At 38.4% G+C, this 20,867-nt stretch overlaps 1 protein-coding gene across 1 annotated transcript; it reads right to left on the bottom strand.

Moving 5' to 3' along the window:
- Nucleotides 1-15,991: 15,991 nt before the first annotated feature.
- LOC140830199 (uncharacterized) lies at nt 15,992-17,247 on the bottom strand. The gene is made up of 4 exons (XM_073193483.1): nt 16,984-17,247; nt 16,452-16,863; nt 16,209-16,334; nt 15,992-16,026 (listed from the first exon to the last, which is right to left on the bottom strand). The coding sequence occupies exons 1-4, from the start codon at nt 17,245-17,247 to the stop codon at nt 15,992-15,994; spliced, it is 837 nt and encodes a 278-aa protein (XP_073049584.1).
- Between the last annotated feature and the right edge of the window lie 3,620 nt (nt 17,248-20,867).

The raw sequence follows: 20,867 nt of genomic DNA, 5'->3' as shown, positions 1-20,867 counted from the left end.
GAAACAACACCACGCTTCCAACCGAGAACCATACTGTGCACGTGGGTTGTCTTGCTTCATGTTGCTGTCATTTGCATTCCAATGGCCATATGATCGACCATGGCATGATCTAGACATCATGGGGTATTGGGTGAACCATGGATAAGGGCTAAAAAGACAACCAAGATCCACACCAACCCCTAAATTCGAAACTACACATGCAGGAAAAGAAAGGGATCGATCGGGGGTGCTTTTCTTGTTTTGTTTTAAAATCGATGGGACCATGAACCAAGCAATGAAATGGCATCTTGATCACGTCCTAGAAATGCCAAGGAGGGGTTCTAACCATGGCTACAGACCATAGGGCAGCCAAGGTCCGAACTCTCCCTTAGACAAACAACAAGGAAAGAATAGAAACTCATAAATCGCAGCATGGAGAGTTGCTGTCAAAAATGATTTTGCTGGGGTGAAAGGCATGCAATCAATGGACTAATCCCTTCCTAACACATCCTATAACATGACCATAAGTAGCCTTGAACGACTGGAATGAGCCAACCCCTGAAATCAAAAGAAACAATACCCACGTGAAGCACAAAGAAGAGAGCCGAAAATATTCTGTGCAGAATTTTCGAAACATTCTGTCATGATTTCAGTTTTTGCCTTTAAATCATGAATATGTATGGTTTTCAAATATATATATATATAACTGATTGAAGAGCAAATAAATAATATAAACATGCCTTAGATTTGTTTGAAATGAAAACAAATCGATTACGACGACACGGCGCGGAGGAGACGGAGTTGCTTTGCTTCTTGTTTTCTTTCTTAATTCTCCTTGCAGACTCACGTTTTTCGTGAGAGGTTTTGCTACTGAATTTTCGAAAATTATGAGAGGGAAATGTCTAGGAGGTGAATGAGAAAGTTGCAAAATAAATGGGAGCTAGAAAGGCAAGATAGAAACTTTTCTATCCTTTAGTTGAGAGATAGGGGAAATGATTGATTTGAAGGAGATTTAAAATGAGGTGACCGATTTTTTTAGCTATCAAATAAAGGTAGATATATTGCTTAAATCTTTAATTATTGGTGATTAAAAAGGTGGGGGAATTATCTACCAAAAAAATTAAGGAAAGAATCAAAGGTGGTGAGTTGTTATTGAAGATTTAAAATGAGGGAATTAACTATGACATGAAAGGATTAAGGAAAGATATCAGAATGGAGAGTTGCCAAAAATTTAAATCCTTTAAATAAGGTGGCCGATTTTCTATGATAATGGGAGGGAAAATATTGCCTAAATAATTTATTTTAAATCTTTAGAGTTTTATCTATTCATTAAATATTTTAGTGAATTAATAAATTAATTATTGAACATAAAAGAATTTATTTACTACTTATCTCAAACTACTTAAATAAATCCTTTAAACATTCTTTTACATTAAAATGACTTATTCTTTATCTTAAATATATTATAGGAATATTTTCTCATTATTAAAATTTATCTCATTACTCCAACTCCTGTCCGGCCTCGCTTATTTAACTGAAAAGATAAAACTATACTCATGCGATTTAAAATAAATAATCAAGACTAAATAACTTTAAAATGCCTTTAAAAAATAAAGAAATCATTTTTTATTTAAATACTATAAATTATGCATGGCTTATACGTAGTCTGGTTTAACGGGTTCTACAATATCTGTAGGACCAAGTGCTTACCGCTTTACCAAAAGCTATAGCTAGTATTAATGAACTCAAATCTTTTTAAACCGCACAACAGCTCAAGCACCACGGTTCCATTGCTCTACCAAGCAAGGACAATTATTGCACCCAACAATCTTCCTCCCAATAATTGCACTCCTTGCAATCAATGTGAATCGAACCCATGACCTTGGCTCTGATACCAATTGTAGGACCGAGCGCTTGTCGCTTTACCAAAAACTGTAACTAGTAGTAATGGTGCAACTCAAATCTTTTAAAACCGCACAACAGCTCAAGCACCACGGTTCGATCGCTCTACCAAGTAAGGACAATTATTGCACCCAACAATATCAATAAGAAGCATATTCTTTTTTGAAGTCTATAACTCAGAAACTCCAAATTTAAGTTTGGTAGACTTGGAGCAATAACATGAATGAACGATCTCTTATAAAGTTTCTCAAGACACATGTGAGTAAGGACATAAACACACTAAAAAGACTTGTGTTGGTAAAATGTGGATAATCGTCAAATCACGACATTACATAGTGGTATCAAAGATTGTCACCATAAAAAACATTGGGGAATAAGTGCAATGTGGGGCAATGTGCTACGTGACATCAAAGCCACCTCTTGAACGTATAAAGAAAAGTGCTACATGCATGAAAGTCACCTTTGAATATGTAGGAGCCAATTCTAGATTCATAGGACCAGTGTAAAAATGTGGTAGGTCATGACGAGGATATAACGTTCAGAATGAGATGTGATTGTAATACCCCATCAAAATTAAAGGATTAAAAAATTTTGATAAGTACCACTCATATCAACAAAAAACATAATTTTTTCAGGAGCCCATACTTTAAAAAACCTAAATTCAATTGTGTTTGACTTAAAGTAATTTTGGACTTGATAATTTCCTGAGAAGTTTTCTATGATACGTATGAGTGGGGACAAAAGCACACTAAAAAGACTACTGTTGGTACATGTATCATTTGTCCATGAATTTCGCAACAATGCTTGTTTTGCACATTTATAAACATAAATCCAATTCCGAAGGCCAAAGACGTCTTATTTCAAAGAAACTCCAGATCTAAACATGATTGCAATCTTATTAATTCTGCGAAAGAACCTAATTCAGAATCTTTGAATTGCCTAGGGTTGATTAGGAATGGACTTTTGATTGGGTGGTGAAGTGAGTTTCTTTTTATTCTTGTATTTAGAATATTATGTGACATTTGGTATTCGTTGATTTTTAAAATTTGTTGCCTAGTTAGAAATTAAAAACCTTTCTATGTATACAATTTTCTTTTCAAAAATCAATGTCAGCATCAATGACCACCACATAAGCAATCTCTAGCAAACAAGCCAGACTCCATAAAAAACGAACCAAAGAGAGGAAAAAATGCAAGTTACTGCACTGTAAATGTGAATTCATAGTTGACCAAACCAAAGATAGAAAATGGAGCAAATTACATAGGCAAAAATGTAATTCTCTCTAAACCATTCATATAAAAGAAGTAATTGTTCATATTCCAACGTGATTAAAGTGATCAGAACTGTACTTCGACCTTATTTTTCTTAAAAATCACCATCATTATTGATGCCTCATAAGGATCTGGGTCATCATTAAACTCGGCTTATTACTTAGATAGCCCAGATTAGAGTCAATTGCTGGATACTTTCCTCAGTACCTGGGCAATGCTTCTCTTCCCAGTGATCGCCAGATAGCCCGGGCCCTTAGACAAGTACCCGGGCACCTTACCACCTGAGCCACATCGAGAATTGCTGTAACGTCCCAAAAATCAGAAAGTCTACGGGAACCACATGCATATTATTAAATTTCTTTGATATTTTATTAAATTCTTTTAAAGCATAAAATGTATTTTTATTTTATTAAATATGTGTTTAATTATTTTTATGCATTTTATACATAATTCATGCATGGTAGAATTTAATTCAGAAATTTTAAAGATTCATTCGTTAAAGATTTTTAAGTTTCATTTCGCGCTCGAACGATGAATGGAGGCCGGAGAATTTTCAGGAAAAATTATTTTATTACACGATTAATTTTTATTAATTAATATAAGATGTTTTAAAGGTATTTTTCAAGAATTGAGATTTAATGGATATTTTTATCCGCGGGATTTTATTTTTTTTTACAGTACGCAAATTTTATCGAATCGGGAGACTTTTTGAGGGTTCGACTAATATTTTCAAAAATTTTCCAACACGAAATATTTTTCGGAAGTGTGTTTGGATTTAATGGACCTAATTTAAGCTTATTGGGCTTAAATATTTTTTTAAAATTTTAATTAACAAATAAGGGTCCATTAACCTAATTGTTAACTATTTAATTATTGTATTATTGGCTACCCCACACCTATTTAGCCACCACCAACCGACACCCTATTAATTCCTCTTTATTCTCTCGGTTCCATCCATTTCCAACCTCCTACAGCTGAAGGTCAATCGGCCAAGCTTCATTCTTGAAGAGAAAATTGTCTCCGGCTGCTCGTTCTTCGATTACCTCGCTTCTATATCATTTAAGGCACGCCATGTACTTTTATTGCTGCATCATACACGTTATATACATGCTGTATTAGGTATATTTGTTTGTGGAATTCACGATCCAAAGCATATCATGGAGATCCCTCGGTTTTTGTTCAAACACACATGCATCTTTTGTTCACTACTCATGTTTTCTCTAAAATGTTGCAAGGGGACTGCTGTAATGTGGGATGAGGGGCTGTTAGCACAGAAAAAGAAAGTTTTTAAGCTGGAGTCGTGATAAGGCTGGAGTCGGTGCTGGTTGAAGCTTGGTGTAGATCAAGTGTGATGTCTCATTTTGGTTCGCCTTTGGAGAAGATTGCGTGCAAGGGTTTGATCAGTAGTGCAAGGACTCAACCAGTGCCATGGACCAGACGCTGATGGGTATGAGATAGGGCCTGGAAGGGCTCGGCACCTGCTGGAACAGCCCCCAAGCGCGATCGAGCTAGTGGGTGATGAAATGGTTGCGGTTGTGCTCCTTGGTGTCTAGCGGTCGTGGGCTTTGTGCAGCTTGTATGGGGCTGGGGCCGTGAGTCTAAGGTGTCAAGTAGGGTCCCAAGATGGTCAAGGGGAGGTCGGTTTGTTGCTGGAACGCTGGTTGAAGGCTAGGAGTGTATTATTGGAAAGTATGAGGCTTAGGGTTCGAAGGGAGCTGCTGGAAATTTCAAGCGGTTATTGGGGCAGTTTTCGTGGGTCTTTGAGGGCTGGAAGGAGTGGTCTAGGATGTAAGGCTCGAGATTATTAGTCTTCATTGACGTGAGACTCGGAAGATATGAGAATGCATGACATGGCACGAAAAGTACTAATTGAGATGAGATGAGAAAATATTCAAAATAGGATAGAACAGACGGCGCACATGCATGAAGATATGCGCGCATATGCACGAGAATTACAGTAGCATCGGCGCACATGCGCGAAGAAATGCGCGCACCTGCGCGACACGTCCAGAAACATTGGCACACATGCGCGAGATAAGGCGCGCATATGCGCGACACCTCCAGTGAGTTTGGCGCACATGCGCGAGTTGAAGCGCGCATATGCGCGAGGTGTTGTATTGCCGAGACCCGTAGGTCTCGCGCACATGCGCGAGTGATGTCGCGCATATGCGCAAGACGTGCACTCCAAAGAATAAGCCATGTGGTCTTAGCCATGCAAGATATATATATTGTGTGTCTTCATTTCCTCTCCACACACCAGCTAAGGAACGAGAGAAAGCTCTGAAAGTGCTTCAAGTTTCTTCTAGGCTTTGAAGTAAGATTTATCAAGATTTAGCCATCCGATTTGTATTCCGAGTTGAGATTCTTGCTCCTTGTATCAAGGGCTATCAAGGGGTATATATTTTATTAAATTCCAGCAAGTTTGATATATATATGTGTTGGGAAAATTATGTTATGGTGGTTATATTGTGTTCTTGACATATTGAGCATAGTATATTCATAATCGGTTTGATTATCGGATGCCCTACGTGATTGTTATGATTTTCAGCATGTATTGAATTGGAAAGATTGAGATTTCAGAAGTAATATGAGCTTATGATATATAGATTGTGATGAATATGAGTTGAGGTTATTGGATATTGTTATATGAGTTGATCGGTAACGAGAATTCATGCCGTAACGCCGTCAAATTGTATGGAAATTGAATAATGAGTGTACAGGACTTGCGTTGGATTGTATTATTATAGATTATCTCTATACAATGTCATTTCAGATTTAGTTTGACAGATTCGATATCAAGAATACGAGACTCCGACTTTTACGAACGACACGAAAGGTATAATTCATGTTTTGTTTGGGGAAGACACAACTCAAATGAGATTCAATTTGAGTTTCCCAACAAAATCACATACTAAATTTATTGTTTATCTCTTTGATATGATTTAGATTTGTTTATAGATTTATATTCAAATCTCTTGATATAATCATGCGTTGTCTATAAATTTATATTCAAGCATTGAGATAGGAGAGTCATTGACAGATTTGTCAAACTAGACGTTCGGTGTATCGACGCATAGGAGCAGACTTCCTCCGATTGTAGACATTCGATACAGACACGACCGAAGTCTAGGAGTAAGACGTACAGTTACCCCGATTGGGAGGGTAGGTAACAGACAGTGACGTCTTATTCACCCCGGGATCCCTAGAGTAGAGTCGAGTTGAGTCAAGACATGATTTGAATTGCATTGCATGACTATATAGATTGGTTTCATAGACTATGGAACCCATTATTATTGCTTTTATACATGATTCATGATTTTATGTTAGCGTGTATACATGTTTTATACTGGGATTTGTTCTCACCGAAGTTTCCGGCTGTTGTTATGTCTGTATGTGTGCATAAAAACAGGTGGGGCAGGATCTGGGTCACGACAGAGATGAGTTCGAGATAGCGTGGTGACTACGGGCGCAGAAGATGACTAGTGACTCTTATTAGACTTGGACTACTTGTATTTGTATTCTGTAGTAAACACTAGTTGCATTGACGTATTAGAACAAGACATGGTTGTATGTTTGTAAAATAAGTAAAGACCTTATGCTTATTTATATTCATTAGAATTAATGTTAAAAAGCGAGAATTTGACCCACATTTTCTCACAGATCCAATTAATCCCAGATCGAATCGATTTAGAGCCCGGGTCCCCACAACAGGTGGTATCAGAGCAGTAGGTTCTGTAGACTGAGATAGAATAGAATGAGAGGGGTAGATCGAATCATCTTCCTTGATTTTGATGTGCTAGCATGATTTATTACTTTCCCTATTATGTGTTGTATTGTATCTGAGTTGATTTACAGCATATAATTGCCAAGACTGAATCAGAACCGATTCTGGATCAGAGGTATATGATTAGAGGAGGGTTGAGACAGCTTGTATAGACTGTGTACTAACCTGTTTGATAACCAGATATGCCGCCTAGAAGGATACCGCAACCAGCTGCAGGACAAGTGCCAGAACAGGGGAGTACGTTAGGTACTCTGATGGACGTAACCGCTACTCTCGGTTTCAGTCGTTCCGACCCCCGACTTTGAAAGGCACTGAGAATGCAGCGGATTGCGAAAGATGGCTGGATGATATAGAAATATTATTTGAATCACTTGCCTATTCAGATGAACGTAGAGTAAAGCTGATTGGGCATCAATTGCAGGAAGTGGCCAAGAGTTGGTGGCTAACGGCGAAACGAGCCTTAGAACATCGAGGTATTGATATTACTTGGAAAGTCTTTAAAGATGAATTTTATCAACGTTTCTTTCCAGTATCATACCGAAAAGACAAAGGGGCAGAGTTCGCCAACTTGAGACAGGGGCAATGGAACATAGAGGAGTATGTTGCCAAGTTTTCTTCCTTGCTTCTATTTGCACCACATGTAGCAGGGAATGACGAGGCGGTCGCCGATCAATTCATAAATGGTTTGAATCCGGATATCTTCACCTTAGTGAACACGGGGCGACCCAACACTTTTTCTGAGGCGCTGAACCGAGCGAAGGGAGCAGAGGCTGGCTTGATTAGGCAGCGAAGAGCTTCCTATAGTGTTCAGGGTCAGAGACCGCCACCGCCTGCCGTACAGTTTCCACCACCTCCTCCTCGATTTGATAGTGGAAGCAGTAGTGGCAAGAAAGAGTTTTTGAAAGCTAAGGGTAAGCAGTTTAAGAGAGCAGGGAGCAGTTCGTAGAGCTCCAGTGGGTCAAGACAGAGAGGTCCTGGCCAGAGTTTAGATTATGCAGGTGCGTATTGCAGTTCTTGTGGTGGTAGGCATGCCACTGAGCAGTGTCAGGGAGTGATGGGTAGATGTAACTATTGCAGACAGCCGGGACACTTCGCCAGAGTTTGTCCCCAAAAAGGTGCCCAGAGATTTCAGAGTGTAGGGTCATCAGCTTCAGTAGCTCAGCCCGAGAGGAAAGCTTCGTCTGTCCATTCCTTCCAGCCCACGCCTACACAGTCCCAGCCTAGAGCCAGAGGTGGCCAGACAGTGAGCCAACCTCCCAGACAACAGGCTCAGGTGTTTGCATTGACAAAGGAGCAGGCACAGGATGCGCCAGACGACGTGATTGCAGGTAACTGTTTTCTTTGCCGGTATCCTGCATATGTGTTGATAGACACAGGTGCATCACATACATTCATATCAGAACGTTTTGCATTGTTGCATTCCTTGCCTGTCGAGTCAATGTCTACTGTAGTATCTATTTCTTCTCCGTTGGGAAGTGGTTTTATATCTGTGACTTCAGTTGGACACTGTAAACTACAGTTTGAGGGACATGAGATTGATTTAGATTGTGTTGTACTTGGCTTATCTGATTTTGATTGCATTGTCGGAATTGACATGTTGACTAAGTACAGAGCTACCGTGAGTTGCTTCCACAAGATTGTCAGATTCAGACCTGAAATGACAGAGGAGTGGAAATTCTATGGTAAGGGTTCCAGATCTCGGATTCCCTTAGTATCTGCTCTGACTATGAGTAGATTGTTGCAGAAAGGAGCAGAAGGGTTCCTTGTCTATTCTGTAGATCTACAGAAATCGAGCCCGGCATTGGCAGATTTGCCAGTAGTACGGGAGTTTGCAGATGTATTTCCGGACGAAATTCCAGGGTTACCTCCAGCCCGAGAGGTCGATTTCAGCATAGATCTTATTCCAGGTACCATTCCTATTTCGAGAGCTCCGTATAGGATGGCGCCGATAGAGCTGAAAGAACTGAAAGCACAGTTAGAAGATCTTCTAGCCAAGGGATATATCAGACCCAGTGTATCTCCTTGGGGCGCTCCAGTGCTATTTGTGCGAAAGAAAGACGGTTCTATGAGACTGTGTATAGATTACAAGCAATTGAACAAGGCAACGATAAAGAACAAATATCCTTTGCCTAGAATCGACGACTTATTTGATCAGTTACAGCGATCTTCTATCTATTCCAAGATTGATTTGCGATCGGGATATCACCAACTCAGAGTTCGATATGTTGATATACCGAAGACAGCATTCCGGACCAGGTATGGACACTACGAGTTTGTTGTCATGCCTTTTGGGTTAACGAATGCTCCAGTGGTGTTTATGAGTTTGATGAACCGCATCTTTCAGAGGTACTTGGATGAGTTTGTGATTGTTTTTATTGATGATATTTTGGTGTACTCTAAGAATCTGAATGAGCATGCCAATCATTTGAGAATTGTGTTGCAAACACTGAGAAATGAAAGATTATATGCTAAGCTGTCAAAATGTGAGTTTTGTCTGAGACATGTTGTCTTCTTGGGTCATATCATATCTGGAGACGGTATTTCTGTGGATCCGAGTAAAGTTGAAGCTGTTATCAGTTGGTCGAGACCGACTTCTGTGCCAGAGATACGCAGTTTCATGGGTCTAGCAGGGTACTATAGAAGATTCATCAAAGATTTCTCCAGCATTGCGAAACCGATTACCCAGTTGACACAGAAGAATGCGCCATTTGTGTGGTCTGAAGATTGTGAGTCTAGCTTCCTAGAGTTGAAGAAGAGCCTGACCAGTGTACCTGTCCTGATGATTCATTCAGGTACTGGAGATTTCGTTGTATATTGTGATGCATCTCACAGAGGGCTGGGGTGTGTTCTTATGCAGCGAGGTCATGTGATCGCATACGCCTCAAGACAGCTGAAGACTCACGAAACTCGATACCCAATTCATGATCTTGAATTGGCGGCTATCGTATTTGCATTAAAGATTTGGCGTCATTATCTTTATGGCGAGAAATTTGAAATCTACTCGGATCATAAAAGCCTGAAGTACTTATTTTCTCAGTCAGAATTGAACATGAGACAGCGCAGATGGCTCGATTTGTTGAAAGACTTTGATTGCGAAATCAAATACTATCCAGGGAAGTCAAATGCAGTAGCAGATGCCTTGAGTCGAAAGGTTTGTGCTTTATCCTTGTCGACGATAGGGGTTTCGAATTTAGTTGAAGATTGCTTTTTGTCTGGATTAGCATTTGATACAGGTAGTAGACCATTGCTACTTTCTTCGATTCAAGTTGAGCCAGATTTGATTATGCGAATTAAAGAAGCCCAAATAACGGATCAGAATGTTCAGAGATCAATTCAAATGGTCAGATCAGGGCATGTGTCAGAATATCAGGTACGTGATCATGTGCTATACGTGAATAACCGTCTTGTAGTGCCAGATGTTTCAGATTTGAAACAAAAGATATTGTCAGAAGCGCACTGTAGTCGGTTTAGCATTCATTCTGGAGGCCGTAAAATGTACAACGATCTGAAGACACAATTCTGGTGGAAACAGATGAAGACAGATATTGCAGAATTTGTGTCTAAGTGCCTAAACTGCCAACAGGTGAAGGCTGAGAGAAAGAAGCCCGGAGGTTTACTTCAGAGTTTGTCTATTTCAGAATAGAAATGGAATCACATTTCCATGGATTTTGTAACGAAGTTACCTCGATCATCTCGGGGCTGTGACGCGATTTGGGTCATTATTGACAGACTAACCAAATCAGCGTGTTTTATTCCATACAGAATGACATATCGACACGATCAGATGGCTGAGATCTATGTCCGAGAGGTAGTCAGATTACATGGTGTGCCGAAGTCTATCGTATCAGATCGTGATTCACGATTCACTTCACATTTCTGGCACATCTTGCAACAGGCTTTAGGTACGACATTGCACCTGAGTACTGCCTATCATCCTCAGACAGACGGACAGTCAGAGCGGACTATCCAGACTTTAGAGGACATGTTGAGAGCTGTAGTGCTAGATTTTGGCACTAGTTGGCAAGATTCACTACCATTGTGTGAATTCTCGTACAACAACAGCTATCAGACGAGTATCGAGATGGCACCGTTTGAAGCTTTGTATGGCAAGAAGTGCAGATCTCCATTGTACTGGGATGATATATCTGAGGTACCAGAACATTGGGCCTGATATGATCAGTGAAATGACTGAGAAGGTAAAAATCATTCAGAAAAGAATGAAGACTGCACAGGATAGGCAAGCCAAATACGCCAATATCAGACGTAGGCCGTTGGTATTCGAGCAAGGAGACAGAGTGTTTCTAAAGATTTCTCCTTTCAGAGGCGTTGTCAGATTTGGAAAGCGTGGAAAGTTGTCTCCTAGATACATCGGTCCTTACGAGATTCTTGAGAAGATTGGCGATCAAGCATATCGACTTGCTCTTCCTCCTTCTTTATCTGGGATACATGATGTTTTTCATGTATATATGCCAGATATTTCTCATGTCATTCACCTTGACGAAGCCGAGCTTGATCAGACATTGAGTTATGTTGAACAACCGATACAGATTCTTGATCGGAAAGAAAAGAAGCTCAGAACGAAGACTATTCCGCTAGTGAAAGTCCAGTGGAGTCACCATGGCATCGAAGAAGCGACTTGGGAGACAGAAGCATATATGAAACAGAAACATCCCGAGTTATTTACATGATGTGAGTAATTCTTCAGTATTGACTATATTACTTTTCATGTATAATATGATAGACTGCCTGCGATTTCGAGGACGAAATCGTTTCTTAGATGGGGAGAAATGTAAGGCTCGAGATTATTAGTCTTCATTGACGTGAGACTCGGAAGATATGAGAATGCATGACATGTCACGAAAAGTAATAATTGAGATGAGATGAGAAAATATTCAAAATAGGATAGAACAGACGGAGCACATGCGCGAAGATATGCGCGCATCTGCACGAGAATTACAGTAGCATCGGCGCACATGCGCGAGATAAGGCGCGCATCTGCGCGACACCTCCAGTGATTTTGGCGCACATGCGCGAGTTGAAGCGCGCATATGCGCGAGGTGTTGTATTGCCGAGACCCGTAGGTCTCGCGCACATGCGCGAGTGATGTCGCGCATATGCGCGAGACGTGTACTCCAAAGAATAAGCCATGTGGTCTTAGCCATGCAAGATATATATATTGTGTGTCTTCATTTCCTCTCCACACACCAGCTAAGGAACGAGAGAAAGCTCTGAAAGTGCTTCAAGTTTCTTCTAGGCTTTGAAGTAAGATTTATCAAGATTTAGCCATCCGATTTGTATTCCGAGTTGAGATTCTTGCTCCTTGTATCAAGGGGTATATATTTTATTAAATTCCAGCAAGTTTGATATATATATATGTGTTGGGAAAATTATGTTATGGTGGTTATATTGTGTTCTTGACATATTGAGCATAGTATATTCATAATCGGTTTGATTATCGGATGCCCTACGTGATTGTTATGATTTTCAGCATGTATTGAATTGGAAAGATGGAGATTTCAGAAGTAATATGAGCTTATGATATATATAGATTGTGATGAATATGAGTTGAGGTTATTGGATATTGTTATATGAGTTGATCGGTATCGAGAATTCATGCCGTAACGCCGTCAAATTGTATGGAAATTGAATAATGAGTGTACAGGACTTGCGTTGGATTGTATTTTGATAGATTACCTCTATACAATGTCATTTCAGATTTAGTTTGACATATTCGATATCAAGAATACGAGACTCCGACTTTTACGAACGACACGAAAGGTATAATTCATGTTTTGTTTGGGGAAGACACAACTCAAATGAGATTCAATTTGAGTTTCCCAACAAAATCACATACTAGATTTATTGTTTATCTCTTTGATATGATTTAGATTTGTTTATAGATTTATATTCAAATCTCTTGGTATAATCATTCGTTGTCTATAGATTTATATTCAAGCATTGAGATAGGAGAGTAATTGACAGATTTGTCAAACTAGACGTTCGGTGTATCGACACATAGGAGCAGACTTCCTCCGATTGTAGACATTCGATACAGACACGACCGAAGTCTAGGAGTAAGACGTACAGTTACCCCGATTGGGAGGGTAGGTAACAGACAGTGACGTCTTATTCACCCCGGGATCCCTAGAGTAGAGTCAAGTTGAGTCAAGACATGATTTGATTTGCATTGCATGACTATATAGATTGGTTTCATAGACTATGGAACCCATTATTATTGCTTTTATACATGATTCATGATTTTATGTTAGCATGTATACATGTTTTATACTGGGATTTGTTCTGGGATTTATTCTCACCGGAGTTTTCGGCTGTTGTTATATCTGTATGTGTGCATAACAACAGGTGGGGACAGGATCTGGGTCACGACAGAGATGAGTTCGAGATAGCGCTGGTGACTACGGGCGCAGAAGATGACTAGTGACTCTTATTAGACTTGGACTACTTGTATTTGTATTTTGTAGTAAACACTAGTTGGATTGACGTATTAGAACAAGACATGGTTGTATGTTTGTAAAATAAGTAAAGACCTTATGCTTATTTATATTCATTAGAATTAATGTTAAAAAGCGAAAATTTGACCCACATTTTCTCACAGATCCAATTAATCCCAGATCGAATCGATTTAGAGCTCGGGTCCCCAAAACATAGGAGCTGTTAGGATGCGTTGAAAGTATGGTAAAAGTTTAGAATAATTTGGTTGAGTTTCGGTTCGATTCGGGTTAAAACCGAGACCTCGGTCCAAGTTTTAAAATAATTCGGTTAAGTAATGAAATGGGCTCTAGTTTACGTCTAGGGATGCTTTTAAATATATTTTTGGATATTTTTAGGATTTTGGTAAGCTTCGGATCAAAATAATGAGTTTTAGAATTATATGGGATTTAATCACCGCACGAAGCGTTAATTAAAAGATTAATTGAAACGCCTAGATTTAAGCTTAATAAAATTATGAGAAATTATATTTAAGCTCAAATAATTATTAAAAATATAAATTTTTAATTTTGGAATTTTCTGCTAACATTTGGTTTAATTCGGGATTAAAACGCATTAATATGTTATAGTTAAAGATTAATTTAAAAGTCATCGATTTAAGCCAAATAAAAATATTAGAAAATTCATGTAAGCTTAAATAATTATTTGGGATATGTTATAGTCAATAGAATTAAGAAAATATCAAAAACGTGAAATTTTACATCTAGGGGCAAAATGGTAATTTTTGGTTTCCAGAGGCAAAATGGTCATTTTTCACCTGTGGTGAGATGTTGGTCCTGGCAGCGCCCTGAGCACAAATTTAATATATTTTAAATATTTATGCATGATGATCACGATTTTAAGATTTTATGAAGATATACGTTGCATGCTTGAATTTAAGAAAAACGGCATTTGTTCATGATTTTTATAAGTGATGAAAATGGTAATTTTTTGAATGATGAGAATTAGTTGTGGCTATCGAAGTATATGTAAATGTTTAAGACGTATATGTAAATGCTGATGATGATGATGATGAGGTTAGGCACAGTGGATGGGTAATCCTGTCACTGATGTCCGACAGCCGCCGGGTACCACGGTTTTGTGTATGATGGATCCATCGTAAATGATGAATGATGTACGATAGTCATCTCTAATGAACTGAATTCACCAAAGAAAATAATAAATGATAAATGATGAATGATGAACAATAAAGGATGAATGATGAACAATGAATGATAAACGATGAATGATAAATGATGAATGATGATTAACGATGAGCTGTTTTGACACGTCATGATTTTACACGACACGTTTATGTTACATTTTCAAAGTTCATGAAAGGTATGTTGAGTATGGTATTTTTCACTCCTGTGTGATTTGTATATATATTTGTTATTAACGGTACAGGTGTGTTGAGTCTTTAGACTCACTAAGCGTGTGTGATGCAGGTGAGCTTAATGATAGAGGAGACCTGGTGCGGCGACACGTCCCGAGGACCGCATGTTTTCCGCATTACGTTTATGAGATTTGAGAGGAGATGAATATTTTCATACGTTGATGATTTAAAGATTTTTATAAGTTTATGTTTTTGTATGATTATGGATGAGTTTGGTTATTTTTAAACGACACTATTTTTATTGTCAAATATTTAAGATTATTTTAAATGTAACTTTATAATCGAAAATGCTTTTTAAAAAAATGTCCAGTAGAATTTTAAAACTAATAGATGTTACAATTGCACCACACTTAGAGTATGATTGATACAGGTTGTCTAATCTATCAGAACCACTTGGGTTTGGAGTGTCATAGAAGTCATTAGAAGCTATAGTATGGGCAACCGACTTGTCATAGAAGTCATTAGAAACTATAGTATGGGCAACCGACTTGCCATGCTTAATAGGTGATACTGGAATCAAGGTACCTACCCCATTTTCTACTATAAATAGAAGGTATACACAACTTCATACTCGGCCTCATTGTTAGTTACCTGGGCGTCAATTCTCAGGGCCAGCTTAATTTTTTCTCCAAGGGGAGATATTATCACAAACCTTATTCCACACCCAGCAAGGCTAGATGTCCCCGTCCAAAACAACTCTCCATACTTCCTCTTCATCAGGCTGGATCATCTCGGATAAAAATTTTGACAAGGCCTATGCTTTGATGGCCACCCGGGGTTTGTACTCAATATCATACTCCCTTAATTCCACTGTCCACTTGATCATCCCCCCGGACACTTCTGAGTGAGTCATAATCCTCTCAAGAGGACTATTGGTGAGAACAACAATTTGATGCGATAGAAAGTAAGGTCGCAACTTCCGGGCGGTCATGATCAAGGCCAAAGCAATCTTCTCTACTTCACTGTATCGAAGCTCGAGACCTGTTAGAGCATGGCTGACATAGTAGACAGGATTTTGATCGGAGCCTTCTTCTTTTATCAGAACTGAGCTGACAGCATACTCCGTAGTAGATAGATAAACTAACTAGTTTCTCCCCGGGCTCCGGCTTTACCAATACAGGAAGCTCCGCAAGATGGATCTTCAAATCCTGGAAGGCCTGTTCACACTTCTCATCCCACCTGAATTGTTGGGCCTTCCTTAAGACCTGAAAGAAAGGGTAACTCATGTGTACTGACCGGGATATAAACCGAGAAAGGGAAGCAATCCTTCCAGTCAGCTTCTGTACTTCTTTGACAGATTGGGATATGACATGCATAATACAGACTTCACCTTCTCCTGATTCACCTCAATCCCCCGGTCTGTCACTACTGAAACCCAAGAACTTACCACTCTTCACTCCAAAGATATATTTGTCAGGATTGAGCTTGATTCCATAGTACATCAGAGTGGCAAAAGTTTCCTCCAAATCAGTAATGAAGTCCGCAACCTCTTTAGACTTTCCCAAAATATTGTCTACATACATTTCCACATTCTGGCCTAATTGCTTCTCAAAGACTTTGTTCATAAGACGCTGGTAAATGGCCCATGCATTCTTCTACCCAAAAGACATTACAACATAACAAAATGTACCTCCCAAGGTGATGAAGCTAGCTTTATCTTGATCATTCTTCGCCAGGGGGATTTGATGATACTCCTGGTAAGCATCCATGAAACTCAGCAGTTCAAAGCCCGAGGTGAAATCCACCAGTTGGTCAATCCTGGGCAGGGGATAATGATCTTTGGGACAAGCTTTGTTCAGATCACGTAAGTCCACGCACATCCTCCACTTCCCGATGGATTTAGGCACCAACACTACATTCAAGAGCCATGTAGGAAATTGAATTTCCCGAATGTGGCCGGCCTTCAACAGATCTCTCAACTGTTCATCAATAACATTGTCCTTTTCTGGACTAAAGTGTCTTTTCTTCTGCTTCACCGGGTGAGATCCCGGGAGAATGTTCAAATGATGCTCAGATATCAGGGATGAGATCCCTGCCAACTCCTGCTTGGACCAGGCAAAAGCATGAATATTATTTTTTAAACAATTAATCAAACTAACCCGGGTAGATGCATTGAGGTCCTGAGCCGCCCGGATTTGCTAGCCTGGTTCGACTTCTATAACCTCATGCTCTTCCTCAGCCACAAAATGTACTCCCCCCTTCTCCGCTACTCCCCTTTCTACTTCATCAACTCTTGATTTCTTTGACTCCCTCCGGGTTTTGCTTTGATCAGCCCGGACTGCTTCCACATAGAATTTCCGAGAAGAAGGCTGCTCTCCCTGAACTTCTCCCATCTGGGCTCCCACCGGAAACTTGATCTTTTGGTGGTAGGTGGATGTCACGGCTCTCAGCTCATTCATAGCCGGAGAGATATAAGGCCCCGTCATATTATCTTAAACACGGGTGGTATCAGACCCCAGTATCTCGTCTCATTTATGGGATATTTGAAGCCCCCGATGCACATCCACATTCTAAATTATGTTTTTACGAGAGTACAAGTATGACTGATCGGGACGAGTATGACTCTAGCCCGACTATTTTAGAGATGGGTGGTGATACCCCCATAAGGATCCTAGTCATCATTAACCCAACTTATTACTTGGATAGCTCATATTAGAGCCAATATGCCAGATACTTTCCTTAGTACTCGGGAAACGCTTCTCTTCCCGGGTGATCGTCAGATAGCTCGGGCCCTTAGACAAGTACCCGGGCACCTTACCACCCGGGCCACCTCGAGAATTTCACTATACTCGAGTATTATTGATACAGGATGTCTAATCTATCAGAACCACTTGGGTTTGGAGTGTCCTAGAAGTTATCAGAAGCTATAGTATGGGCAACCGACTTGCCATGCTTAGTAGGTAGCATTGGAATCGAGGTACCTACCTCATTTTCTACTATAAATAGAAGGTATACTTCTCATTTAATGATTCTGAAATCCTTGAACCCTCAAGCTCTTACATATATTCTTTCATATATTTGCTTGTGTTCATTTCCAACTTGCTGACTTAAGCATCGAAGTGACCACGCCGGACACTCCTCCGACGCCCATTCACGAGTTCCTTTTCTTGTTCGCATGTGTTATTGCAGCCATTATCTTCGCTCAAATTTCTAAACACTAAAAATTAGTGATTTGATCCGTTGGAGCCCTTATCCGGCTCATCCATTTCAGCAAAATCACATCGATTATGCAAAACCTTTTAACCACTTTCAAACCCAATGCTTTCCCATCCACCTCCATCATCGATTTCAATATATAATTTCTAATAAAAATGGCAAGATTAATTATCATAACCAAATACATTTAAATTTAGTTTTGTCAAACTTTGAAAATGTAATTTAATTTCATAATTTCAATAAAAATTACAATCGCACTCTCAATTTTGATAAACCAAATATGTATGACTAACATATAATTAATTGTTTAATATTATTAATATTACCAACTTTAATCAATCAAACCAAATATATTTATATATTATTATTTCACATCCTATCGAATCATTTCGTTAATCATTGTGTCAAGATTTTCGATAAAGAAACAACTGGCCAAAATGGAATGTGGCTATATTAGTTAAATCAGATTATCCAGAATATAATATGTTCGAACTCTATAGTTTAATACTCGTGATCCTAATCCCAGTAGGATACACATTTTTTTATTTTTTTTTATATCATATGACTATTATAGCATAAGGTTTTCCTAAATTACCTGAAGTCGACTATGAGTAAACACTTCACGTGTCATGTATATCGGCAATTTTATATGGGTATCTTACATCTATTGATGATTGGTTTGATAATTTGATGCTCAATCAAAATATCTTTTTCTCCGACTTGAAGATGATTTTTGGTCATGAAGTGTCATATCTAAACAAAAATTGAAATTTTTTGAAAATAAATGATTTGAATATTGAAAAGTAATAGTTGAATATTTGAATGTTGAAAATAAGAGTTGTAAAATTAGAAATTTGTGTGTGATGATGTAGGTAATGATGTATTTTATTTTTTGGATTATGTGTAATGAAACTCTATAAATAGATCTCTCATTTGTGAAGAAAATCACAATTGAGTAGAGAGAAAAATATTATAAAGTGTGTAGTTTGGTAAATTTTGAGAGTTTGAGATTTTTACTTTTTCACAACACGTTATCAGCACGAAACTCTAAAAGTCCTTCATACTTTTACAAGCTCCAAACAGAAGAAAAAGGTAACAAAAGTAATAATATTTATTTTACTGTTATTTATTTATTGTGTATATATTTAATATATAATATAATGTTATTATTAGAAATAATAAAAATAAATTTTTCGAAAACTTGTTATAAATCCTGGGAGGATGTTAAGACGACATCCCACACTCCCGGTAAGGGATATGACAAGTATAAAAGCCTATAAGATTTTTAAACAAAATAAATTATGACATTTCATTATAATAATGTGATATGCTAAACATAATATTTAAACATGACTAATATTATATACACCATATTATTACCATAAAATTATACAAATACATACCTTTATTTTTTTTGTACACCAACGGTCATAAACGGTAAAAAACGGCTAGTTTTTGCCCTATAAATATGATCTCACAAACTCTTTCAATCACTCCAACTTTCTCTTCTTCTCTAAAAATTATTCTTCATCAAATTTTTCGAAGAAAAAAGAAGATGGCTTTCTCAATGTTATTTTTAATTATTTTGGTTATCATACTCACGAGCCTTGTATTTATCGGAGAATATCTCCTCGTGCGTTTTCTTTATTTCTACAAATACTTGTACTTGTTGTTTATCAGTAACTTTGTATTGCAATATTTATTAACTAATAAAATGCATCGTAATTTTTTTTAGTACTACCATGTCAAATTTAACAAAGCTCGAATTTGTTGCGCTCGACATCACGGGAAAGAATTATATGACATGGACTCTAGATGTAGAAATGCATCTTGAGTCATTGGGTCTAAGCGAGACCATTAAAGAAAATGGCATATGCACGTCACAAGAAAAGGCAAGAGCCATGATATTTTTGCGTCGACATCTCGACGATAGATTGAAATGTGAATATCTGACTGAAAAAAATCCCATGGATTTGTGGAAGGGATTAAAAGAAAGATTCGAACATATAAGAGAAGTTATACTTCCGACCGCCCGGGATGAATGGAATACATTGAGATTCCAAGACTTTAAAAAAGTCAGTGATTACAATTCGGCGATGTATAGAATAATCTCGCAATTAAAATTTTGTGGACATGAGGTCACAAAATCTGAGATGCTTGAAAAACATTTTCCACGTTTCATGCATCAAATATCACTCTACAGCAACAATATAGAGTACGTGGATTCGCGAGATATTCTGAACTCATCGTCTGTCTTCTTGTGGCAGAAAAAAACAACGAGCTATTAATGAGAAGTCATTAGTCCCGACCCACTGGATCAACAACATTTCCAGAAGTAAATGCTGTAAGTAAAAATGAATTTAAACCTGGAAGCCAAAATCAATTTCAAAGACAATGTTTTGGTCGAGGTCGAGGTCGAGGTCGTGGGCGTGGAATTGGTCGTGGTCGTGGACGCGGCCGTGGTTTTGAAAATAATAGAGATAGTTTTTTTTATAACTCATCTCAAAAGAGCGTCCCAAACCATCCACTGAAAAGGCATTATGAGAATAAAAGTGTTAATGAGAATCACTCAAAAAGACATGAAAGTTCTTGTTACAGTTGTGGTACTCCAAGACATTGGTCCAAAGTTTGTCGAGCCCCTGAGCACCTTTGTAAACTTTATAAAGAATCATTAAAGGGGAAAGAAAAGGAGACCAACTTCACTGAACGCAATGACCGTTTGAGTGATTCAACTCATTTTGATGCTGGTGATTTTATGAATGATTTCTCTGGAAATGATCAATATGTTGGTGGGATAGAAATGAACAATATTGATGCTGCAGATTTTCTCAAGGATTTCTCTGAAAATGAACAATATAAGTGGTAGAATATAAATGTACAATAATTTATT

The sequence above is a fragment of the Primulina eburnea genome, chromosome 4, assembly GCF_022965805.1.
Source record: "Primulina eburnea isolate SZY01 chromosome 4, ASM2296580v1, whole genome shotgun sequence".
Classification (NCBI taxonomy): Eukaryota; Viridiplantae; Streptophyta; class Magnoliopsida; order Lamiales; family Gesneriaceae; genus Primulina; species Primulina eburnea.
Note: the sequence above shows the minus strand (reverse complement) of the source record. Positions and strands in the feature narration are given on the sequence as shown.